The sequence below is a fragment of the Mchenga conophoros genome, linkage group LG6 (assembly GCF_057382185.1).
Source record: "Mchenga conophoros isolate Kocher_MC1m ecotype Shallow Benthic linkage group LG6, M_conophoros_male_GT1.1, whole genome shotgun sequence".
Taxonomy (NCBI): domain Eukaryota; kingdom Metazoa; phylum Chordata; class Actinopteri; order Cichliformes; family Cichlidae; genus Mchenga; species Mchenga conophoros.
In genome coordinates this window covers 10,777,197-10,803,903 of record NC_140531.1, presented here as the reverse complement: position 1 = coordinate 10,803,903, position 26,707 = coordinate 10,777,197, and the positions used below count along the sequence as shown (strand labels likewise).

General features: G+C 41.3%; 1 protein-coding gene across 8 annotated transcripts; it reads right to left on the bottom strand.

Annotated features, from left to right (window-relative positions):
- Positions 1–284: 284 nt before the first annotated feature.
- tab1 (TGF-beta activated kinase 1/MAP3K7 binding protein 1) lies at positions 285–25,402 on the bottom strand. Of its 8 annotated transcripts, none has more exons than XM_085276122.1 (11): positions 25,303–25,402; positions 22,750–22,883; positions 21,958–22,111; positions 19,543–19,638; positions 19,111–19,249; positions 13,601–13,717; positions 10,882–10,993; positions 5,575–5,719; positions 5,123–5,336; positions 4,028–4,181; positions 285–1,659 (listed from the first exon to the last, which is right to left on the bottom strand). In XM_085276122.1, exons 1-11 carry the CDS (start codon positions 25,333–25,335, stop codon positions 1,095–1,097), a joined length of 1,863 nt encoding a protein of 620 aa, XP_085132248.1. In that variant the 5' UTR covers positions 25,336–25,402; the 3' UTR covers positions 285–1,094. The 8 variants fall into 8 exon arrangements, with proteins under 8 accessions (XP_085132248.1, XP_085132250.1, XP_085132254.1 ...); XM_085276124.1 differs by having other exon boundaries at positions 285–1,320; XM_085276128.1 differs by having other exon boundaries at positions 22,750–22,880; positions 25,303–25,361.
- Between the last annotated feature and the right edge of the window lie 1,305 nt (positions 25,403–26,707).

Here is a 26,707-nt window from a genome sequence, read left to right as displayed (position 1 = left end):
GCACATGATCAAACAAAACAGAACAAAGCAGACCCGAGCTGGAATCCTCCATCAGACAAGAATGGGACAATATTCGTCTGCCAGAAGTCCAGCTGCTCTCCTCAGTTTTCCAAAATTTAGGGTCTGCTGTCAAAAGAACAGATGCTACACAGTGGTGAACATGGCCCTGCCATCAAATCCAAATTGAGCTAAGATTTTTTCTAAAATGGTAATTATCTTTTTTCAGTTGAAACAGTTGCTATTTTTTACTGTGTTCTATTGTGATAAAATATGGGTCTATGACATTTCCAAATTCATTCATCTTTATTTACATCTTACACAGCGTCACAACTTTAAGTACTCGTGGTAGATAAAAAACATCATAGGTCCACTTTAAAGCAAGTTATTTATTACCAGCTTCAGTCCCAGCTGGTAGCTGGTTGTAATATCATAATGAAATCCCTAATAAGCCCTGCTGTACATGTTGTGTTTATATTCTAAACTGTCAATCCCTGAATAGACCTCTGAGCTGTGTAGAAATGACAACACAATGATGCAGTGTGACCGCTAGTTACATTACTTGCTGCCATAACAACCATATAAGCAGACCGTTGAGGTCTTTAACGAAGGTCAGGACGTCAAAGCAACGAATTATTGAAGAACTCTTTGGGAAAATGAAAGCTGATGGGAATTAATCTGGAGATATACTGTCATTACAACTTAAACAGTACTTTATAAAGCATTCATTTATTCAGTTTTAAGGCCTTACAGTATATAATAACTCACAGCTCCACAAGCTCCCCAGTCCATGAGATTCCCCTTTTGGTGCCTTTACATCTGAAAATAATTTTGTCAATCTGGATTACATGGATTCACTCACTCACCTTTGTCTTTTACAAATGACCAAACATCAATTTGGAGTGAAGTGACAATGTTTTCCCAGCATTTCATTGTCTACAACTTCTGTTGAGAAGTTCATCCCCATGCACCTTTAGGTCACTTATATGTAGTAACATTACATTAACAGCATATTATAAGACGTCCCATCACGTCCCTAAATCTTTGTCCCTTTAAAAAAATCCATGTGTCAGCTTTGCTGGGAACTCCAGTGGGTCTCACTGCGGTCCCAGGCCTCCTTGCATGCTCTGGCCATCGCCATGGTCGCTCCCCCACAGTCGGTAAAACTGACTGAAGTCCACGTAGGGTGGGACCCTGCCCGTCTCGTCAGGCTGCGCCGCTTGACTCCCTCTCTGGCGGAACAGGCTTCCATCTCCTGAGCTGGAGCTGGAGCTCTGCGTCTGGGTGTTGGTGGACTGCAGAGTGGCTGTGGGGCTCTGACTGCTGGGGAGCGTGGAGGAGCAGAAGGAGGAGGAGAAAGGTGGGTGGTTGGAGAGGATGAGGGAAGAGGAAGACACAGGTATGAGGGTTGGAATAGAGGAGGAAGAGGATGAGAAGCACCAAGAGGAGGGGAAGAGGTCCATGTCACGAGTGGAGAGACAAAGGAGAGAGGTGGATGAAGGGAGAGGCCGAGCAGGACGAGGCATGGTGGAAAGAGAAAGGAGGGAGGTGGAGGAGGGGAGGGGGGGAAGGGGCGAGAGGGGAAAAAGAGGGGAAAGAGGGAGTTCAATTATGGGCTGTAGGATGTTGACGGAAGCTTGGCTGGTAGTGGGGTGAAACGTGCTGCAGGAGCGGAAAACGGAGAGGCAAGGACACAGTGAAGGGCACAGGATGGATATTGGCAAGTTGGGAACCAAGAGGAAGAGAAATATGGCTGTGAGTCAGACGGCGAGTGACAGACGGGAGCAGAGTGGAAATCATAGAGGAAGAAGAGCTGAAGAAACAATCTTGGAGGACGACGATGCAAAGGGAAGAATCAAAACGTGCACTTGTATCAATCAAAGCAGCGGGAACGTTTAGGAAATGCACTCGCACACAGAGAGCTCTTCATGCTCGCTCACTTTATAAAGCAGGCGGTTTTGAGCAAGTAGTCTGACAAGGCAAGTGCACACTTCAGGTATGCTAGGAGAGGCTGTCAATCATCCGTGCATTCCAGTAAGCACATATATAATTAACAAAGCACAATTACCACCTATGCACACAGCAAAAGAGTTTTACATGAGGAGAAAAAATAGCCTCTGTGGCTCAACAAGAACGTTTTAGGGCAGAGTGCAGATCTAAGTCATAAACGTCAATAACATGTATTACCACTGTAAATCAGTTATAAATGGCTGTTGTTTCTGACACTATATGTTGACCTTGACTATAAATATGTCATAATGAGTGTGCCGATGATGGATGACGGGATCCGAGAAGGTGCTAAGAAATGATGGAACTGAAGCATCAAGTTTGGTAGAGGAAACAAGATCTAGTGCACTGACATCCTGATCCAAGTAAATATGTGTAAGCACATCTAAATATGCAACTTTAAAAAAAGAAAGAAAAAGATTTGGACAAAAATTGGAAAATAATTGCAGTTAAAATTAAAGGCATCAAACTCTGCTCTTCTAGAGTGATGTTTCCACCCCAAGTGTTTTGGTTCTAACTAGGTTTTTAAAAATAAGTCAGCCACCAAAAGAAGCTGAGCAAATCCTTTAAATTTACAACCTGACAAAGGCCGCGGTCAGACCAAAGTTATTGGAGTTAACTAAAACTAAGCTACAAAATAAAACTACATGTCGGGAAAAACATTTTAGTTCACTAACATTTACACACACACACACACACACACACACACACACACACACACACACACACACACACATATATGTGTGTGTGTGTAAATGTTAGTGAACTAAAATGTTTTTCCCGACATGTAGTTTTATTTTGTAGTTTAGTTTTATATATATATATATATATATATATTTATTTTTTCTTTTTTTTTTTCTTTTTTTGCCTAATTAGAATAAAAAAGCGCTATATAAAAGTTGTAAAAACTACATTAAATTATCAAACTCCCTCAGGAAAACAACTGAAACTGAAAGAAAACCAAAAACAGCAAAAAGTCCAAACAAAATAAATCTAATTTGAAATGACAGAACTATAATTCTTATTCAGACTGTTCAGCACGCTGTTGCATGTGCAGCACATGTACTAACGCATGAGTCCCAAAAAGAAGAAGGAAACTGCTTCATCATGCTACGTTACAGTGAGGTGCAGGTACAGGTTACAGGTATTTTGTTGGCTGATCAAGTCCACATAGACTGCTCTGGAACATAAATATAAGCATTATTATAAATTCTGTCTGTCAGTATTCCCAAATTGGTATGCAGTTCCAGCTGTTCCACCTGACATGATCCAGATCTATATTCCTATAGTCTGTACCCGTATTCAGTCTCTCAGCAGTGCAACCCCTCTGCGCTGGTGCAACACAACTCTTTTCCGTCTGCATCTCATTCATCTCTGCTGCACAGCTTGTGCGGGACTGCTTGTCCCCGTCAGCCAGCAGTGGCAGCAGGACTGAGGACATTTAAGCAGCTTTTGTTCTACAACACTCAATTTCTTGGAAAAAGTATTAACAGGCACCTGCATTATCTCTATCTCTACACTGACATTTAAAAATAAAGAAAAGCAAAACAAAAGAAACAAGCTGTGGAATGAGGAAGTGGAGTTTTAAAATACATTTTATCTGCACGTGTTATCTTCTGAGTTTCAAGTGAAATTAATCATGGCGTGCCATCCCAACAGCAACAGCAGAGCGAAAGCCATGCTAACATATAAATAAGCATAGCAGTGCAGGAACACAAGGGTGTGTGAAAATAAGACCTAAAGACTCAAAATAAGTATAGCATGGGAGGGAGGACTTTCTGCTTATTTAAAAGACAGCAAAAATAAACCTAACAGCAGGGAGTGAAGAGTGAAAGCAGAACAAAGCTCGCACAGAGGATCCGCCCCACAGCAGTGCAAACAAGGGAGTTAAAATTGAGCTTATGAAACAAAAACAGGGCAGAGGTGCGTCAAAGTGAAAAAGAGGCTAATTCAAAGTATGCCCAGCAGGGGAGAAGGAGTGAGGACCCAGAGCAGGCAGGGACTCAAGACAATGCAGGCTTACCCAGGTGTCGGGGTGCCTTCCTCCAGGGTGGAGGCCGTGTTGGTTCCATTGGTCAGGGTGCTTTGTGAGGGCATGACCAGCGAGAGGGTGACACTGGTTTTACTGGTGCTCTGGCTGTTTGAGTAGGGCACAGACACGGGACAGATACGGCCGCCTGAAAGAAGAAGTAGAAGAAAGCTGAGTCATGTATATTTGTGAGCCGCCAACTAATTTCAACAAGGACTTTAGAAAAGCAAAGGTCCTGGCTCTGGGAGTAAACCCGATATTCTTCTCAAAAGCCTGATTGTTTAGGCTCTATTTGATATTCTTTTTAACAGCTCGACTCAAGGATCAGATGTTATTTTCTGATTATTTTCCAGGAAACCGGTCTGAGTTTAAACTGGGTATCTAATAACTGTGATCCGATGCTTTGGGATCACACTGATACACTGCTCCCTCTTCTGATACAAATGCCAATGCACAATCGTCAAATATAAAAATTTTATCTGATCTTCGGTTAAAATTTTTATTTAACATTCAATGAACCTCGTAAGGACAAGAACAAGATGTCCGGCATCAACCTTGCACGGCGGCTGAAACCAGATCCTACCAAAGAACGCCTGCAGAAGCACAGGAAGGACAAGCCAAGTGCACAAACACAAACAAGGACCCTAGATAGTCTTGCTTCAAAGAGACTGGCCTGGGGCATGAGCCACTTCATGCCACCTCATGATGTTGCTTTTCAAACACATGAGGGTAAAGTAAACAGAAATTAATATGTTTATAGCAACAAAGACAGACACCTGCACAGGAAAGCGGCAGACAACCAGGGAAGTAAACCGGAGATATTCCTTGTATGGGGAATCTTCTTCAGCAATATTGTGACGACAATTAAAACAACTGTTTGCTCAACAACATGCAAAATCCTTCGCCTGACACTTGTGCCTGAGGTCAGGAGCCTTTTTTTAACGGTACAGTATGAATAATGCATTCTAATGTGACTAACTCGCTAAAGTTTTAAATGAGGAAACCGTGTTGGTGTAGCTACAGCAGAAGGCCGCTTCTTAGACGTGCTTTCCTTGAGATATGAATCAATGCCTAAATGCCAGATCCTACCCTGCGTGGGCGTGAGCGCTGCATCAGCCAGTGGGTAGTTGAGCGTGCGGATGAGCAGGGTCATGTCTTCGTGTCGAGAGCAGTAAGTCGCCCTCTGACGGCCGGACACGAACACATCGTGGTGAAGCCGCTTGACCCGATCAACCACAGACTGAGCCACCGCCTCCAGACTGGTCTGCTGGGCTAGCTCTGCTGCTACCATGGCAACAATTTCCTACAATAGACAGCGGGGTCAGAGAAAGAAAAGGTTAATGTAAGAGTGGAAGAAGTAAGGAAAGGATTAGACCTAAGGACAGAAAAAGGAGCCTAGGAGAATAAAGGAAACAGAAATAGACTCAAACTAGGCAAGAAAACAAAACTCGAAAGAAAAAAATATTAGTGAAAGTAAGGAAGAAGAGGAAGGAATGACGATAAATGAGGTGAAAGTAGCTTATCAGAATGAATCTGCTAACCTGATTAGCCTGTTCGGGACCATGGGCGGACTCGAGGGCATTTATCAGTCCCTCTGACATCAGCAACAAGAAGCCTGTGACGCCTTCCAAAGACTGGCCGCCGTGAATCTCTGGCTCCGCAACAACTGGCTTTGACTTGGCTGCGCTGTCGTAGGAGACGGACAGCACTTAAATTAATATTAGACACATAAAAGGAAAGACGGTACGGGTCAAGTCTGCAAGATATGCTGGGGGAAGGCGACAGAGGGAGAACCCAGGATGAAAAGCAGACATAAGAGCCCCTGACCTCCATATAATAAACTAATCTTATAGATCCAAAGAAGCGCTTACATTGTTCACATCACATTTCCTGCACTCCCTTTGATGCTACAAAGGAGGAAATTCTATACAGACTCTATTATGTGTTTTATTGAGGATCATAATTGGAATGACTCAAGGGTTTTTGTTTTTTTTTATTCAGTTGGCCTCGACAACAATAGGAAGAGAGAGGTGTGAGATAGAAGAGAGCACGGGGCCCCCGGATAACAGAATTTCATACAATACAATACAGTTTTATTTATATAGCACATTTAAAACCTGAAGGCACACCAAAGGGCTTCACAGTAATATGGAAAATCAACATAAGTCAATAACAGGGTACAAATCGGGCACTAGCACAGACAGGATAGAGGCACTAACAGACCAGAAGAGTTAGATAAATACAAAATCCACTAAGAAGACAAAAACAGCAGTAAAATTAATAATAAGATAATAAATTTAATAACATTTAATAAAAAATGTAAACAATTTAAAAGTTTCAAGTTTAAAAGATTTAAAAGGGTATTAACTGGTCCTCAAAGCCAAGTCAAATAGATATGCTTTCAATCTTGATTTAAAGGATTGGATTGAGTCCAAGGCTCGAATAGAAGCAGGGAGGCTATTCCAAAGGTTGGGTGCAGCTGAAGCAAAGGCACGATCGCCTCTGGTCTTCAGTCTAAACTTGGGTTGGGCCAGGAGTAATTGACCTGATTGTACAGATTGAGGAGGTCAGTGAGGTAGCTGGGCGCAATGTTATTCAGGATTTTAAAAGTGAGTAGCAAGATTTTAAACTCAATGCGATATTTGATTGGTAACCAGTGTAGATCAACAAGAGCCGGAGTAATAGGGTCAAATTTTCTAGCTCCAGTAAGAAGGCGAGCCGCAGCATTCTGAACGAGTTGCAGCCTTCGAAGAGAGAAGGCTTGGAGACCACAGTAGAGAGAATTACAATAATCTAACCTGGAGGTCACAAAAGCGTGGATACGTTTTTCCAGGTCCCTGTGTGGTATATAATGCTTAGCTTTAGAGATGTGGCGCAGTTGGAAAAAAACAAAACAAAAAACAGATTTAACTACAGATGACACTTGCTTATCGAGCTTAAAGGAGCTATCCAAATAGACACCCAGGTTACGTATAGAATCAGAGAGAGAGTTAGCTAAGGGCCCCAGCAGGGCAACAAGCTGGTCTCGAGGAATATGGCTGTCGAACACCATAACTTCAGTTTTTTTTCTCATTTAAAATGAGAGAATTATCTGACAGCCAATCTTTAACCTCTCTCAGTCAATCGTACAGGGAGTTCAGTGATGCTGACAAATCATCAGTCAGTTGACAATAGATTTGAATGTCATCAGCGTAAAAGTGATAAGAAATATTATATTTTTCCAAATATGAAGCCCAAGGGTAGCATATACAAAGAGAATAATAAAGGGCCCAATACAGACCCCTGGGGCACACCACAGCAGAGAGGGGCAACAGAGGAAGAGTATCCTCCCATCACAACAGAGAAGGATCTATCTGTGAGGTAAGAGTTAAACCAGTTAAGGGCAGAACCCTTGATGCCTACAACATGCTCTCTAGCCTCCTCAAGAGAATATTATGATCAACCATGTCAAAGGCTGAAGACAGATCCAATAAAACTAAAACGGCAGGGCGACCAGAGTCAGCAAATACAAGAAGATCATGATAGACTCTTAGCAGGGCCGTTTCAGTGCTATGGTGTGGCTTAAAGCCAGACTGTATTTGTCAGTAATATTATTTGCAACTAAGTAAGCCTGCATTTGGAGAAAGACGGCTTTCTCTAGAACTTTTGATAAAAACGGAAGTTTCGAGATGTGTAAGGTTAAAAGAGTCAATTAGGGCAAGGAAATCGTTGGCTAGGGGGTCATCAGCACAGCAAATATGTATGTTAAAATCGCCAGTAATAAGAGCTTAGTCATAACTCAATAAAAATGAACCTAAGAAGTCAGCAAAATCACAAATAAAAGACCTATTATATTTAGGTGGTCGATAAATCGCAGCACATAGAATCGTTGGGGGTCCAGCAAGCTCCAATAGTTGAACCTCAAAACTAGAATAAGTAGGAGAGGGCAGTTGCCGAACTTTAAGTCCATCCATTCGCTTCCGCTTATCCTTTTCAGGGTCGCGGGGGGCGCTGGAGCCTATCCCAGCTGTCATAGGGCGAGAGGCAGGGTACACCCTGGACAGGTCGCCAGTCTGTCGCAGGGCCGAACTTTAAGTTTGTTTTTAAAAACAGAGGCCACGCCTCCACCTCTTCCCGAGGGTCTCGGTGAACTGAAGGTAAGGAAGCGGCTGATCTGATAATAGTTATACAGAAGTACCACCGTGCAGTTATATGCCTCCACCAGCTGGTGAAGCTGCGCTTTACATCTACAATCTCACGAGATTTATTCAGTGTAGTCCACCTCCAAACCACAGGTCACAGGATAGAGGATGTAGTCTGCCTGAGATAAATGTGATTTTTCACAGAAAATTATCAAACTAAAATGAAATGGTGTGTTGGTCCTACGCAGAGCCTGCACACAGCTTTCTGACCATCTCAGTATCTGAGCTGAGTTCTGGACACAGACGAAGCCTCTGTTTGTGAAGCAGTGCTGACACAGAGCGCCTGACAGGTGTTTTTTGTAGGGGTGAATAAAGCTATTAAAATATCTCTGGTGTTTCAGTTCTCAAGCTGGTGGACGTGTAATGAATATTGACTGTCTGCCTTGAAAGGTGAAGCAACAGCTCTAAGTTGTCAAGTTTGCAAAAATAAGGTGATCTAAAGCATAATGATCACTGCTGTACATAACAGGAAACTGACACCATGTGAGATGTCAACAAGGGACTCAAGAAAAAACAAAAACAAAACAAACAAACGTAGATACCAGACCCTTCATTAGTTACACCTTGCTACTACTGAGCTGGAACTCCCTTTTTTCCTTCAGAAGCGCCTTAATTCTTCATGGTTGTAAACATTCCTCACAGGTTTTGCAGCGCGTCCTTGATGTAAATCCCTCATTTAAACATCCCAAAGATGCTATTCAGCATTGAGATCCGGAGGCCGTGGAGGCCATTCGAGTACAGGACACTTATCTTTGAGGTAAAGAAACCAGTTTAAGATGATCTGAGCTTTGTGACAATGACTGTGGCTTTTAAACAATCCTCCACTGGTAGAGAGGAGGTAGAGAGGAGGACTGTTACAGGATGGATCCATGCTTTAATGTATACCAAACTTTGACCCTACATCTGAATGTCACAGCAGAAATCGAGGCATACTTTTCTTCCAGTCCTTTGTTGTGCATTTTTGTTGAGTCTGTGTGAATTGTAGCCTCTTTCTGTTCACAGATGAGAGGAGTGTTGTGCGTTCAGAGACGCTCTTTAGCCTAACTCTGCTATAACAATTGAGCCTTTCAGTTAGCTCGAAGCAGACTGGTCCTTCTTCTCTGACCTCTGCATCAACAAATCATTTTCACTGTCACTCTTCTGGTTTTCAGACCATTCTGTAAACCCTACAGATGGCCATGTGGGGAAAATCCCAGTAGATCAACAGTTTCTGAAATAGTCAGACCAACAACCAAATCACATTCAAAGTCACTTAAATCACTTTTCTTCCCCATTCTGATGATCTGTTTGGACTTCAGCAGGTAGACTTGACCATGTCTACATGCATAAACACATCAAGTTGATTGGCTCATTAGAGATTTGCATTAACGAGCAGATGAACAGATGTAACTAATGAAGTGGCCATTGAGTGCAAATTCCCATTTTAAAAAAATATCAAAAGAACCACCAATAAACAGCTCTAAAATCAGGATGCCACACACACACACACACACACACACACACACACACACACACACAGCTCAGAGGTTTCAAGACGGGCACCCAAGATCAGCCTCACTGCTTCACTATTATACCACTGGAAATATGTCCTTAAATATGTCCAAAAGTGGATTTTTGGAGGTCATGCTGACCTCGGTCTTTTACCGGAAAACTGTGAATCCAAGCTGACGCTTATGACACATTTAATGAAATTCCCTCCAGGCGTTCTTCAGCTATTGTGTGCACAAAAACTGGGCGGATGTTGTGGCTTTGATCTTTTAAACACTAAAATCTAAATCAGTTAATCATGAGTCACAGTGAATGGATGTAGCAAAATTAACAGGAACTTCCACAGTCAGACAGACGGAGCCGTTGCTATCACGGCACACAAAGAAGGTACGATACATTAAAAAGTTCCAGTATCTGGCCGACTTCCTTTTGAAGCACAAAGTCTTTTTTTTTTTCACTGCCTGAGGGGTTTGAGGAGATCGATACTACTGTCCTGCTGCACAAATTCAAACTATATCCAAAAGCTAAGCTTAACACAAAGGCTGGCAGCAGTAGGAAATGACTCGCACATTTCTTGAAAGCTTGAATGCTAAAACCTCTAAACGTTTGAATTTGTATAGTGTTGCCCCTTTTTCACATGCAACATAGAACAGGAAATGGTTCATTAGTCACTGAATAATCTCATGTAGGCACAATCGAACAAAACACAGACTTTGGAAACGACAGCAAGCAGGTTAAAATAGACGCACCATGCTTAGTACTTTCTCTCAGTGACCTCATGCAGAGCCAAGAGTTGAAAAACTGGTGAAAACGGAGCATCTAGAGCAGTCTGAGGGATTTTTTTAATACACTTTGCTCAGGACTGCAGTGCCAGCTGAAAAGGTTAGAACTGGTCACATGGTGACAGGTCAAACTTCACAGTTTTTGTTGATTGTGTACCACGTCTTATCTTGTGATACTGGATATTTCTTCTAATCTTTCATCATAACCTCAAAACACAGGAACACAAGCTAAGCAGATGAAGAATGAGAATGGAGGAAGACAAAGAGAAGAAAACAAGTGACACAGATAGTTGAATATTTCTAGACAGCCTGGTGTTTTAGTGTATCCTTTTCAAGTTTTTGCATTTGACAAATTGAAAGAAAGAAAATGCATATTTTGTGTTTTTTTCGGCTTCACCTGAGCACGTCAATCTCGTTGTAGTTAAATTTGACTCGGTAGTCTCCAAGCCTTCTGCTGCTGCTCTGTCCCGCTATCTGGCCCGCTTGTCTTATCCGAGCTGAATCCAGTCCTGCAGGAGATGAGGGAAAACGGACACATGGACGGTGAATGCTTATAGGAGATGATTTTAAGAGAGAGGAAAATTTAGCAGAAGAGGTGAAGGGGAGGATGGAGCAAAAGCACACAACCGATAAGCAGAAGCAGAGGTGGGGACGGGAAGGGAGAGGGGTGCATCTGTGTGTTTGAGCCTGGATGAAAATGCGAGGGGTGAGAGGTCACCTTGGTCTGGGTAAATGGAACGACTGTCATTTTTTTCCAATCATTAAGAGAAGGACCTGAACAATGGAATAATAATGTGAATCCCAGCAAGAGACAAGAGAACAAAGCAAGGCAGAGAGCTCGGTCTCCTCTAATGGTGTGCTGTGAAACGGCGAAAACACCCCCACACACAACAAAAACACACAAAAATGCGTCCGTTTCCCCATTTCATCCATTACAGGCCAGGCTGCACCTACTGCTCTACTGGCAAAGCTAATTACGATGTATGCATTTTCTGTTATATACACAACCCTCATTACTGGACCATTAGCCTGCTCTGTCCACCACGGATGAGCAACTGTGTGCTTTCTCTAATGGCTGTGTCTGTGCTGAGCGTTATATCAAGCACAACATGCAGGGAATGTAAGACGAGGTGTGTCTGACACTGTCAATCCAAAACCCTCCAATAGTAATGTGCCAAAAATCTATTTCTGTCCATCAGTCAGAACCAAGAAGAGTTAAAAAGAAATGTCAAGATTCCCTGACTGTATCTGAAAAGTACTTAAACTCTGAGTGATAAGTTCATCGTTTATACACCCACACCGAGCAGCTTTATTTCCCCCCATCTAATAAACACCAGTAAACTGAGAGCTATAGTTTTCATGAGAACAGCTAGAGATGCTCATCTCTCTTTTCCTATTGGCTACTGCTGTGCATTTTTCTTCTCACTTAGTAAGCGAGCCCCAGGTCGCTTGCGGGCTCTTCAGGATGCTGCTGCTACATTGCTAACTCGGTCTTACAGATGGTCTCATTACTTGCGTCCCTTCACTGGCTCCCAGTTGTATTCAGGGTCCAGTTTAAAGCTCTCAACCTCACATACTGAGCATCAGCATTTCACTCTTTTTATTTATTGTGTAGCTTCTTTTTTTAAATTCTAGTGTTTGTTTTATGGAAAATTTCTTGTTTTGCTGTTATTTCCAGTTTAGTTTTAGGGATATCCAAGTATGTATACCGTGAGGAATGAGTTGTTATTTGTAGTTTGCTCACTCACAAAGAAATGAACAGTCTCTCATTTTTATGGTAGTGTCATAATGGAGAGACAGAATATCAATCAAAAATCTAGAAAAACACATATCACATAAAAGTTATAACACGGATGATGAGTATAACAGTGCAGTCAGGTTTCTGGCTCCCACAGCCTGGCTGTGTGCCACTATTACTATCAGTCACTTACAAATACTCCTGGTCTCAACTTGTGTGTGTGTGTAAAGCACATCTGTCCACAGATGCAGCTTCTTCCCACCTCATCACCAACATGTGCAAGACCCAAGAGCTGTCAAAGGACGTCAGGGACCAAACTGTAAACCAGCACCAGGCTGGAATGGACAACAAGACCATCAGCAAGAAGCTTAGTGAGAAGCTTCAAACTGCTGGTGTGATTATCTGAAAATAGAAATATTTTCAACATCAAGCACACTCTGTCTGAGCTTATGCAAGATCTTGCCCGAAGATGGAGGATAATCACATGAAAGGTAGTTGATTAGCTCAAAACTACACATGAGGAGCTTTTTAATGGTCTGATGGCAGCTGGGACAACAGTCACCAAGAACAAATTCAGTAACACACCGGTTACAAGTTTTAGACACCTAATGGACTCAAAAGGCTTGGGTGCAGGGAAGGTTCTGGGGTCAGATGAAACCAAAATAATGCTATTTGGCATAAACTCAAAGTGCTGTGTTTAGAGGAAGACCCAAAGAACATCCATACAGTCAAGCACAGAGGTGGGAACAATAATGTATGAGGTACAGGAAGACTTCAGTGCACTGAGGGGTCAAACAAAGAAAAATCTTGATGAGAACCTCCTTCTCTTAACCAGAACAAAAGTGAAGATGTGTCTTCCAGCATGACAATGACCCAGAGGGTAGATAAGGAGTAGATCAAGAAAACATTAAGGTTATGTAGTGGTTAGCCAGTCTCCTCAGTCCTATAATAAATCTGTGGAGGGAGATGAAGCTTCCAGTTGTGAAGCAGCAGCCAAGAAACCTAAACGATTTAGAGATTCTCTGTAAAGACGAGTGGTTCAAAATCCCTCCTAAGATGTGTGAAAACCTGGTGACCAACTACAATTTTTTTTTTATTGCTGTGGTTAGCAACAAGGTTTTTTCCATCAAGCACTAAGTCATGCATTGCTTGGAAATCAAATACCTGTTTCACTTTAATGAGATGTGCTTTATAACTTTAATGTAATGATTAATTTTCTGGATCTTTGGCTGATAATCTGTCTCTCTAAATAAAACTCAAATTAAAAAAATAAATAGACTGTTTATTTCTTTGTAAGTGAGTAAACGTACATGTTCAGCAGCAAATTCGGGATCAAATAATGATTTTTCTCCACTATGCCACATATAATGTGTCTCACCCAGTGCAGCCAGTCTCTGCAGCTCATCCTCGTTGTCGGTACTGTGCGGTCGGCCGATCTGAAGCACCTGGTTCTGGCCGTCACTGCTGGACTTGCACAGCAGGACTCGGTTCGTCCCTGGAACCAAAGGAAAACATGTTTGAAGGTAACTTGAAATCAGCAGGAGGTAAAACTGTTAGTTGAGTCGGTTGAAGTAGATACACTAAACTGTATAAATGATCTGCTTTCCCAAGAAGAAGAAGACACATTTTCTGAGGTCTTTCAATCACAGGTGCAGTTAGTAATACAAGTGACTGTATTTCCCTCTGATGTGTCGAGGTATAAAGTATGTTTGATCAGTGGATCAGCTAACAGTGAACTGGAACACAGCAAACATTAACAGTATTAGTTGCTCCTATGTTGTTGTTTTTGCTTAAAGACATTTAAATGTTATGCAAATATTAAGGCTCTACTGGATCATGAAACTGAAAGCAGCCATTATTGTTATACTTTACCCTGTGTTCAACAAGTCTAAATATCTGCTATTAACAAGGCCCCATTGTGCCTCCGATGTTTTCACTGAAGCTCTCAGCTAAGAGCTGATTCACCTCCAGGCCTTTTTCGACTTTAGTTGTTGTGGTTACTGGGGTGAATCATACTGAAAACTAATTTCAGTGTTTCTTGTCAAACCAAACTTTGAATGGTTGTATGTGTTACTTTTACAAGGAGAACAGCACCACACACACGATCAATACTTTATTATTTTTTTACTATCTGTAAAAAGCACTTATGTGTTTTCATTACTCACCAAAGCTAATGCTGACTTAATTCCTGTTAAATTTTAATTAATTTTACTCAGCGTTGGCTAATGAACATCTGGTCGACAAACTGTTTTTTTTTTTAAAGGTTGTAGAGGTAAGTCATCAAATGGTAAAATAAGCTGTAATGACCAAAAGCATCTTTGTAAGCATATTGAGGCAAAATTGGGCCTTTTAGCATACTGTTTTTTCTGCACTATAAGGCGCACTTAAAGTCCTTTAATTTTCCCAAAAAACGACAGTGTGCCTTATGTATGAATTCTGGTTGTGCTTACTGACCTCAAACCGATTTTATGTGATACACGGCGCTCAAACATCTGTCAAAAAATGTTTTAGTACGACTTTGGTAAGCAAGAAGCAGCACCGCTCGATGGATTGTCGGAGCGTTACGGCTACTGTAGTCAGGAGCCTTGTGGAGTAATCTGCGTCCAAAACTCCGTCTGCTTCAGGTCCCAAAGTCAAACGAACACTGCGGCACACTGTGAGTTAAAAACTGTCTAAATTCTTTCATCTTTAATAAAATGATCAGCGCTGCTGCTTTACCAGGTGTAAAAATTAAGTTTAACATCCATGAAAACAGAATATATTAAATTTAACAGAGTTAGACGTTAGAAGGAAGTTAGCTCGCTAGTTTCCACCTAAACATATAGCATGTTCTGACAGAGATTTCTGAAAAAATGTAAATGTACAGCTCTGTCATCACTTCCAACATAAATGAAGACGGAAAACTAAACAGCAGTGATGTTTGTAGGATTACTGACTGCTTAATGTGATTTATAATCCGGTGCGTCTTACGGTCCAAAAATACGGTACAAGTCAAAGGAGCTGCACAGTTTTTGGCACATCTGGATTTTCTTTATTCTTCAGCCCTGCTGGTTGCTCTTTGGTGTAGCCTTTTTTTTTTTAAAAAGACCACAGAGCTAACATGTCTCTTTTAGCATCAAAAACAAAGGATTGCTTTTAAAATATTATATACATGTCAATAAACAGGTGCCATAAGGTGCACCTTCCATATAAAAGTTTATATAAAAAAGTTTTATGAAATAAAAACAAGACAAAAAATGTTAATTACAAAAAAAAATACTGTCTCATCTTTCTCAGTCCCTATCCATATTCATGAGACATTTGGGCTTCTAATTTTTGCACGCATTAATCATGCAGAGGCTTTGATGTTGCTCTGAGGTTACTCACAGGTCCGACTCTCCACCAATTAACGAGCTAAGACACTGTGGTACTTTTAAAAAGCTAAATATTAATTATTTGCCTCTGCAACCACACAAAAGCTGAGCAGGGAGAGATCAATGATTAATTCACTTTTATATTAATAGTTTGGGGCCGCTGAGCCGAAGCACGGTGCAGTTCCACGCTGCCCCCGCCTCCGGCCAAATCTTATGTTCGGCTGTGTGTGTGTGTGTGTGTGTGTGTGTGTGTGTGTGTGTGTGTGTATGTGTGCATTATTCATATAATCCGCACATAAGGGCATCCGGATCAGCCCCAATACACAGGGAGGGGTCCGTGTCACCTTCTGTGTTAATCAGGTAGTGTTGGGTTTAAATCTGATGTGATAGTCAGGAAAACGCACGTCTGTTAATCTGTAAAGAGCAGCCAACCATTTCTGATATTGAGCGTTTACATATCGGCGCCCTTCCCCCTTTCTCCAAACACTCCAACTTGCAGCTCAAACTGTGACTCACATGACCTTAACTGTCAAACTGCGTTTCACATCAACACACAGCTGGGAGTGATTTTCAAGCACACTTACTCCTATGTTTAAACATCCCTGGGCCTCATGTTCTGTCAACTTTGAACTCTTGACCTCCCCCCCCCCCTCCCCCCTCACTCACACAAAGCACCAGAGGGGACAACAGTCCCTCCTTTCTACCATCTACTAATTACTACCCACCTCCCCATATTGTGCCCTGTTCCACGTCCTCAAGGACAAAAGAAAAATCCAACTGAGAGGGAGGGGCTCTTTTCCTGTGTGTGCCCCAGCATCAAATCAGGAAGCTAAAAGAAAGAAACGTGAAGCAGTGCTTTTAAAGGGTTTTGCAAAACTGAGGTATTTCCAATAGGTAAGATTCATCCCCTGGATTAGTGAATAAATCCACCAAAAATAGGAATATCCAGTGTTCACATTTATCTGAAACAAAGCTCAATATGCAGCAGCCTTTGGCAGCAGCTTTGATGATTATTAGACTGAAATCCTTCTGGGGGAAAATCGCTGTCGCTCTTCAAAGTTGGTGCGTCTGTGTGGGAAGAACTGCGCCCTGCTGCCTTGTTTGAACTTTCTTACAGTTAAGGATCTAAAATGGCCTGCGGGTTTGTGTATTCAGATATTAACAGTAGATGCTCGTTTTCCACTCTGAAGCTTAAAGAACACATAAACACACACAATAAATCATGCAGGCAGAACTAGCTGTTATGATGCTAGTACTGCAGCTGTTGTCCGCGGGAGCCGAGTCGGCAAGCTGGGATTTAAAAATATTGATGGACACTGTTGGTATGGTTTGAATGAAAAGAGTCAATATCATTCTATAACTCCATCTGTCTGTGGGCTGCTGGAAACACAGCATGTGGAAATGCTGTGATGGCATTTGGTTATATACTAACCAAATCACCATCTCTGACGAGGCTTCATTGACATATAGCATATATTACATTGCCAAAACTATGTTTGACTGCTTTTACATGCATCTAACTCGAGTAACATCCCATTCCCGTTTAACGTGATGTTGACCCCTTTGCAACTATATCAGCTTCAACTCTTCTGCAAAGGCTTTCCTCAAGGTTTCGGAGTGATTATGGGAATTTTTGACCATTCTTCAGATGCAAATTTGTGAGGTCAGACACTGATGTTGGACGAGCAGTCCCAGCTCACAGTCTAAGCTCTAATTCATCCCAAAGGTGTTCTGTTGGGTTGATGTCAGGAAACTGTAGAAGCCAGTCAAGTTCTCCCACTAAAATTCGCTTATTCATAGACCTTGCTTTGTGCACTTATTTGCAGTCATATTAGAACAGGAAGGGGCCATCTCCAAACTGTTCCCATGAAGTTGGGAACATGAAATTGTCCAAAATGTCCTGGTACGCTGAAGCATTAAGAGTTCCTTTTACAGGAACTAAGCCCAACTCCTGATCAATAACCCCACACCATAATCCTGCCTCCACTAAACTTTACACTTGACACAAAGCAGTCAGACAAGTAACGTTCTCCCGACAACCACCAAACCCATGCTTGTCCATCAGAACTGCTAGACGGAGAGGTGTGATTCGTTACTCCAGAGAACACATCTGCACTGCAGAACATTTCAGCTGGACTACTCCTAGTACCTACAGCTGATGCTGAGCATTCAGCATCAGCTCACATAGTTGGTTAAAAACAAGAAAACCCCAAATACCCTCTATGAAGAGATGGAGGTTTCATGGTTTTAAAAGAGAGTCTGGCAGCACTCTTTAGAAAGAGAAGTCACATAGGAGTCTGCAGAATCTGCCACACAAGTTTAAATCTACTATTTATGAGTGTTACGATTTTTTCTCAGTGCTGTCAGGTAGCTATCAAGTTCCATGGCAGCTGGCATAGATTTATATGTATGTTTTGTCTTCACTAAACCTTTCTGCGTGTGGATTAACAACTCATTTTCCCCCTCCTTTACCTAGTTGATAGGCAATGAAATGACACAAAAATGTTCCCTGCTTGTGTTCGTTTGCTTTGTTTAAATAAGAATACTTTAAAGTGGGACTATTATGCTCTTTCTTAGCGCCACCCTTTCAGACAGCTTTCTTCTCATCAGCTTCACTCGAAAAAAAGTCTGATCACAGAGGCCTTTCCCACCTGTTGTTCAGTTTTCCAAACGTCAGATCTAGCAGATCCCCAACACCACTGGCTGATTTGAAGTGTCACATTATAACAGAGCCGGCACCTTATTTTATAGATGGCTGCAGACACTCACTGTTGTACCTCTCCCCTGACCTTCTCTGTACATACTGATGATGACTTGAACCAAAGATATTACATTTCAAATGGATTAATCACTGCATATTTTGTGTTGCCACGGTTTGTTATTGTGTAATTTGGCATGCCTCAGCCTTTTCTTCCTGTTTCCCTTCCTCAAAAATGCCTTCTTGACAGCCAGCCTTCCACTGAGACCATCTCTGATGAGGCTTCACCATTTCTTTGGAAGTTCAGTTTAGGAAATGGGAACAAATTCTGTGTTTTAGTGCCAAGCTTCTAGTAACAAAGTGCCTAAAGATACAATTTAAAATGAGTTCTTTATCAAGTTGTTATGTGTAGACACTGCACTGCTTCATCCTTTGACACAAACTATTATTCCCTAATGTAACACTATATTGGCTCTCAACTGCATCAGGATGCAATACAGCCATTTCTCCAACCTTTAATAAGGAAGGCATTATTCTCCGTCAGTGAACAAGTGCATTCCATAAGTATATATAGAGACTGTGACACTGTGGAGCTAACATGGATTTTCATGCTGAAAGCGGCCTCGGTCATTTCCACAGAGTGGCCAGTAACCAAACACAAATCTGTGTGAAGCCTGACATCTGCTGGTGCAAAGCAGACTGTGTCATGGCTGTCTGTTACTGGCTGGCCTTTTGGTGGTTTTGCTGCCAACTGTTTCTGTTGCAAATGATCGAGTGCGATCACACATTAAACAGGAAATCAAAGCGTCATCGCTGACATAACCAGAATCAACTTACCAACGTTTGCAATGTAGAGCTTGTTATTGAGAATGAGCGCCACCGCAACCGTGGCGCCTCCTGACACCTCCTGCTCTAGCTCCTTCAGCCGCTCCATCACCTTTTGACTCTGAGGAGAAAGCTGGTGGAACGGAACATTCTGATTGGCCGAGAGGTGAAGACACAGAGTAAAAGATGGAAAGGAAGAGGAAAATGAAGCAAGTAGGAGCAGGACAGATGATAGGAAATGAAGGGAAAAAAGAGAGAATTAGACAAATGATAAAAAAGCAAGAAAAGAATAAGAGCTGAGTATCTTATCTGACGAAAGAGAGTGATGAGCCCAAATAAAAGAATAACAAGCTCATTCTCCCGTGGCTAAATACTTGCTCACATCAAAGCCTAAATCTGTGGTTGTTATGGAAACCAAAAGAGAAAAGAAAAAAGTGTTCCTACCTCATTGTGCGGTAGGAGGTAGTTGCTCAGGTTAGCCTTCTCAGCCAGAGCATCATCTATGGTTTCAAAGTAGCTCTTCTCCACCACATCAAAGGCCTGCAGTGCAGCAACAACAGCGTGTATAATGTCAAGTGTCAACACACGTGAGAGCGAGCGTCACTACTGAACACTTAATGCTACTGAAATGTCAACTCAGGCTTAATGGGCCTGGACTGCAGCTGGCAGTGATGGTCCTTGTTTTGCTCGTGACCAGAGCAGAACAAGGACCATCACTGCCAGCTGCAGGCCAAGAAGCTACAGTTGGAGATTCAATGAATGAAAACAAGGACCACGAGATCAGCAGGTAGAGGAAGTAGAGAGTGAACTTGAGTGAACTTTCAGAACAGCAACGAGGGGATTGTCTGCTACTGAATGAATTGCAGATGGCACTGAAGACATGACAAACATAAGATAAGAACACACATGCAGCCCGCGTTCACACAAAAAAATACTTATTACATATGTGCACAGAAAATCTATAATCTATAAACTACAACAGAGAATTTTTACTGACTGAGTAGTGAAAAGTGAAAAACACCTGGGAGACCTGCTATGTGAGGGAAGCACAGTGTATGAATACGGTTCATTTATGCCACAGTAGTGCATAATGACCCACACAGAGCATCTTTCTATAATCTGACTAGCCCTTAAATGCACTGCACGGTTATGTTTCGTTTTTTGTTTAACGCAAAAAGCTTTAAGTCGCATTAAACGATCGTTAAAAAGTGAAACAGGCATTTCACATTAATATGATTTAAATAATATCCATAAATGTTTTTGTAATGTGGGGGAAAATAAAACCGCTGGCTTAAGTATTAAATCAAAATATGTAGCGGCAGCAAACGCAAGCAATGTCTTTGAGGCAAGAATGAGATTTTACACTTTTATTCATTTATTAAAATAATCAGCGCAGTTTCTGCCTCAAGGAACTGCGCTGATTATTTTAATAAATGTTAAGGCTGGCGTTTCTCCAGATTAGCTTATTAATGACATGTTTCCGAAAAGTTTTATACAGCATGTCTGAGTATATTTTTTTTTCCATATGAAAATAAAGCCTTGTTTATAATGTATTAGTATTATTTATATACTAAAAGGTAATAACTTCAATGTAGCTTTATTTTAAACATATCTGAGGGTAGTTTAAACATTTAACCCTCACATAGCGACCACGGTGGGCCAGTGCGTTTCTATGATTTTGTATAAAACACCCTGTATTTTAACATTTTTGAATAATATCAACACTTAGCAAAGGACCAGGACTAAAAATAAAAACGTGAAGATGAAATATTTTGTGATCTTTCACAGTTTTACCCCTGAGGCACCTCAAACACTGCGGTCAGTGTTTCTCTCAGATCACCGGTTACCTCGTAATACCAGGTGTGGAGCATCCACAACTATTTACTATGGAGGAGGCTGCTTGTGAAAGGAAAGCGATACAAGTCGCTGAGTCAGTGAACCTCACTTCTTCCTGAACACAGCAATACTGAACTGAGTTGTTGAGGATTTCCAGAACCTTTCCGTAAGTGTGTGCTGCTGTTTTTGGCACTGTTAGCTGCTGTTAGCCTGTGTTACTGAAACCTCCTTCAAAGTGGAAGTACAAGGCTGGACTTGGACTTTTAGTGAATAAACTCCCATACAACCTGAGAATGTAATCAAACTGTTTAGCAGAGGGAAAGCGTGCTTTTTTAGGACACTCTAGCCTGTTTTCTGGCATAACGTTAGCTTATAATTAGCAACTGCCGTCACAGCTGGCTCTTGTCTGCTGTCGGGAGACATGAGGGGTCACATGTCTGATCTGCTGAAAATCAGCAACTACAACAATACTAGGAATAAATAAGAACGTTCATAAACATTTTTGCGTGTAAGATCCCTGTATTCAGTTCAGGACATGGGGCTTCAGGTGAGCATGGAGCTGGAGGAGGCAGATGAAGAAGAGGAGGATGACAAAGAGATGATGAAATGTACAAAAATAAAAATAAAAATGACCCAATTTCTGTCATCGTCAATAAAATGATCAGTGTGGCTGCTCTACCAGGAGCTCTACCAGCTCTACTTTGATCCACCTGCCACCAACACAAGGTTAGTCATTGTGCACGGTTTTGACGACTCGCTGTGAAAAAATTCCTGATCTTAAGCTACATGTTCCAACTGAAAGCCTCAGAATGATTCTTTCATGGATCGCTCATATATTTGGTTATTAAACGCAGTAAGAGCTTGGGACCAGAAGCAGGGCTGACACAGACTGGGCTAAAGAGGCTTAAAGATTCATTTTGTGTGTGCAGTGTTTTGTCACAGGCTCTGCCTTAACAGACTGCAAAAGCAAGAAAATGTTTCTAGTTTCTTTCCTCAACAGTTACAGCAGTTAACTTAACAGACCTGTGTGAGGATCCTGCGGACGTCGTTGTCTGTGTGACCGGAGTTTAGCTGCCCCAGGAGCAGTTCCGCTGTCAGACACTGGGAAGCAAAGTTGGCCACTCTGCTGCCATCGTAACCATTAAAAACCCCGTACAGGAAACAGCCATCGTCACCTCTGTGGGAAAAAAAAAAGAAAAGCTCAACAAACATGGCACCTATGTTTGAAAAAACTATGGATTACTCTCAGAGCCGTGCTATCTTTTCACGTTTTCGCTGTGTTTGTTGCAGTAACAAATGTAAGAACATTTGTATAAAAATGATTCATTTACAAATAATTAGACGAGCAAAGTCACAACGATGAAACACATTTCTCTGGCAGAGCCTGAGCCTCTATAAAAAGGGACATATACCAACTACCTATTTCTTTACCGCTTCAGTGACTCAGACATTACCAGTGCACATTTAAAGCTACATGTTTATGTGCTCTGCCCAGGCATTGCTGTGTTTTCCTGCTAAGTCCAAGATCTTTGTTTTTCTGTGAGATTAAATAAGAAACTATTCAGGATTTTACTGGTAAGAAACACTGCTACCGATAAGTTTGATCATAAATCTCAGTACAGTTTTAAGTCAGCAAGTTTCCTTACAACATTAGCAAGGACTGGCCCAAGTAAACAGACAAACTCAAAGTGGATCCATTATGCATGTTCCCTGCGCAGTATTAGTTTAATTCTTGCACTTTCTAAAGCAGCTCTGAACAAGTTCACAGTTCAAAACGATGACCCTTATTTGTCTCACACTGGACGAATCGTGTACCTGAACCTGAGGTGTCCATCCTCATTGGGGTGGCTCTGAGTTCCTTTGCCATCAGGGCCGTACACACAGTTGGGTGCTGTTCCGACCCCACACATCTGACACAGAGGCAGGTCATCTGTCCAGCTTTGATGCTGCTAATAAAAAAAAAGAAAGAAATCAAAAAAGAAAAATCAAACAAATACTTGGCCTACGTGCTAAACTCAAGTTTGAAAGCAGTATTTGTTTAAAATAAAAGATTTAAACCGACACAGAAATGAATTAAACTGTCATCACAGATATTTTCCCTACACCTTTATCCTATAAAGTTGCCATAATGAAGACAACCAGCTTTGATATGATGAGGTTTCATTGACATTTGAATTTATTAAATGGTCCAACAGGAAATTACAAACACTTCTGTCAGATGCAGCAACACACTCAGCACCGATGGTGCTTTTGTTTGTACTGCAGCCTCCCTGAGCCAGAAAAATAGGTCATTCATCATTAGGTGCTCCTATTATACTATACTATACGATTTATTTTGCATTACTCTTAAGCATATTTCACTGTTAACATTGTAGATGACGTTCCTGGTGTCAGTCACTATAAACACATTCAGTATACTTGTAATGGAAAGTGTCGCACACAGTCGTGGTGAAAACAAAGCACATCCTCTTTCAATTCTAAAGTTTTATTATTATAAAGTTAAGTTTTTATTATTTACACAAATTAAGCCAAAATGGAGAAACTGTGTGTGAATAAACTAAGCACACCGTTACTTACACTGCTTCCAAGTGAACACCTCTATAACATCAGACATTTTGGCTGTTGAGATGTGTGTCACACGCATAAGGAAAGACGCTAGCGATGATCTTAGAGAAGTAAGTGCTGTCTCAATCAGTCTGGGGATGGTTGGAAAGGTTAGAAGTTCTTTTCTAAACAATTTGAAACTGGGTACAACTTTAGGACTGAAAGAGGGTGTGTTTACTTTTCACTGTGAACGACACTTTCTATTACAGATAAGCCAATGTCTTTATAGTGATATCGATACAGCAGATTATAATCTACATGGGCAGGTTAATACTCTGAGGTTTTGCCACAGTGCACAGTGACATGTTTGGACAAAACCAAACACACCATATCAGCACAAATGCAACTCAAGAGGACAATGATCCAAGTAACAAGTCTACAGGAAAATGGTGGAAAAGGTGTGGGGGCTGTGGCTCAGTTGGTTTAGTGCAGGGGTGGGCAACTCCAGGCATCAAGGCCGGTGTCTTGCAGGTTTTAGATATCACCCTGGGTCAACACACCTGAATCAAATGACCAGTTCACCAGGCCTGTGGAGAACTTCAAGACATGCTGAGGACATAATTTAGCCATTTAAATCAGCTGTGTTGGATCAAGGACACATCTAAAACCTGCAACACACCGGCCCTTGAGGCCTGGAGTTGCCCACCCCTGCTTTAGTGGGCTGCCTGCCAATAGGAAAGTTGGTGGATCAATTCTCGACTTCGATGAGTGTGTGTTAACATTTAGGTGTAGACAAAAGAACTTTATAAATGTGTGTGTGTGAGAGAAAGAGAGATGGAGTGGCTATCACTTATAACAGAAGCACTTTCAGTGCTCAAATACAGCAGAAATGCGCTAAGAGCCAGTCCATTTATTTGTTGCAATAGTCCAGTCTTCAACCTGACTGAAATGCTGTGGTGGGGGATGTGCATAAAGAGATACTAATAAACCGAACAATGAAGTCAAACAAAGAAAAGTCAGCCAAAGTTCATCACAATGATGTGAGGTAGTGATAAAGTCGTACACAAAACTTCAACAACTACTGCTTAAGGTGGTTCAACAAGCTACTGAATCGTGGTCGCTTTCAGATTGCTTCTACATTTGAACTTATTTAACAAGAACTAATAACAGTGTGTCTGTCATGTGTTGTTGTTCATCTGAGGTTGTATTTACCTGCTCAGAAGGATAAACTGTGTACTTCCGTTTTACCACACCTGTATCTGCCTTACCTTGCCTAAAGTTTTAATGTGAATCATTGACGCCCAGGAGAGACCGATAGCATCTCCGGGTAGGGCAAATGGGAAGCAGTCTATGTAAAATTAAAAGTGTCATAAGATATCTACATAATCACAAAACGACTGAGAAAAGTTAGTCGCTCGGAAAAAGTCGTTTGTGTTGTTCACAATATGGCTAATTACCAGTTTGTGACTCTCAAGTTTAGCTAATTCACACAGGTTATATGGACGATATCCCAGGCACTGCAACTGCAACAACAGCATCGGTCGTGTTATTGTCTCCTCCTGCTTCAAGTGATAGCGTTTCTCGGTGCTGAATACAGACGCTAATAAATCGTATTAGTCCAATTTTTTTTTCAATTAAGGTGCCTAGCTAACTGTTAGCCAAACACTCCATGAGCTCAACTAAATTAGCTACACAGGAAGCATTGGACCAAACAACCAGCGATGAACACCGAGAAAAAGACTGTAAGACGCCAGTCTTCAAAAGCAGAGGAACTTTGCACATATTGAGTTACTGAGAGTAACAAACGGCAGGCTTTTCACTTACGCTCTGCATCAAATTCCTACGCTGGGCCGCCATGTTGAACGGAACTCGTTACGTTCACGATTCAGCACAGAGGTAGAAAATCTTAGCTTCAAAGTCTGAAGTTGGAAGGCAAGCTATGCGAGAGTAAAATTGAACTAAAAATATATATCTAAACCGACAGCTAAATTCACCATTACCAGATATACGTTTTATATCCGTAGTATACGGATATAAAACGTATTCACATATTAAAATTATTGTTATCGCGTTTTAACAACAGGAACTGCATACACGTCTTGCTTTCTTATACCCGTCTTTCCTAATTCTTCCACATGCAAGTCTGTGAGCCATGATCCAAATTCAGGGGCTGCGTCCCTTGAAGGATATCGGAGACGGTAAGATTTACACTCGTCTGCTAAATTGCTACAGCAATTCTGATGGTATTTGAAGGCAGCATATAACGTCAAGCTCGTTTGTTTGTTTGGGCTTTTTTAAAATCTCTTTCTAAGCGTGCTTTGTATTTCCATAATACATTTTTGATTTGCCTCATTTATAAAGTGGAAAAGATAAGTAAATAATAATAAACTGAAAAAAACTGTTTAAATAAATAATAAAACGACAAAAAGAAAGGAAGAAAAACTCCCGACTTCTGCTTTTTTGCTGAAACGGATTTCTTTGACAATACCGCCACCATGTGTTTACCATAAACTACCTCTACCTACCACTTTTTGCTTTACACTTTTTATGTTTATTGTGATTGTAATTTCTTAAACTACCATACTAAACTTCTATATATTCAATCGCCCTTCCAAAAAAGTAGCACACATTCTTAATTTAGTATTTTGTGCTTAGACTATCTATTTTTCCATATTATAAAATTAGCCACACATGCGCTTAGCAGCTTTACTCTTCTCGAATTAACTATTTTAAAAGTACGTTAACTGTGTGAACTAAAACAAAAGAAAGAGCAAGTTTTTTAAAAAAAAGCTGAATAACTGCATTAAATTAAAAGCTGTCTTGCAGTTGAACTCGCGGGTAAAACTCCTGCCAGCAGGGGGAGCTGTGTCTTATAAATAGTGGACTAACCAGCCTGCTTGTGACCATTTACAGCTTTGAAAAATAAACGGATAAACGTTTCCTGCATAAGTAAGCTCACCCCAGGTGAAAAGTTGATATTTTTCAAGAGAGATACAACATTTAGAACTTAAATCTTGAGCCACCCCCACATCAAGTGGTCTTCAGCAATAGTTCTCCATGCTTTCTGACAGTCTTTCAAAATATTTCTTTTGCCGTTGAGTGATTTTTATTTTTTTTTTGTTGTTGTTGCTGGCATATCCCAGCAATATGTTTAGTGTGCCCTCAGAAAATGTGAGGACACTGGATAAGAGGAGGACAAGATGTGAAGTGGCAGGCCTAAAAAATATCT

Excerpts from the sequence above, each read along its gene's own strand:
- tab1 (XM_085276122.1), bottom strand. The coding sequence starts at position 25,335 with ATGGCGGCCCAGCGTAGGAATTTGATGCAGAGC. Across the intron at positions 13,718-19,110 it reads GCTCTACATTGCAAACGTTG|GGACGAACCGAGTCCTGCTG; the intron begins GTAAGTTGATTC and ends CTTTGGTTCCAG. Across the intron at positions 5,720-10,881 it reads AACGAGATTGACGTGCTCAG|CGCAGCCAAGTCAAAGCCAG; the intron begins GTGAAGCCGAAA and ends CTCCTACGACAG.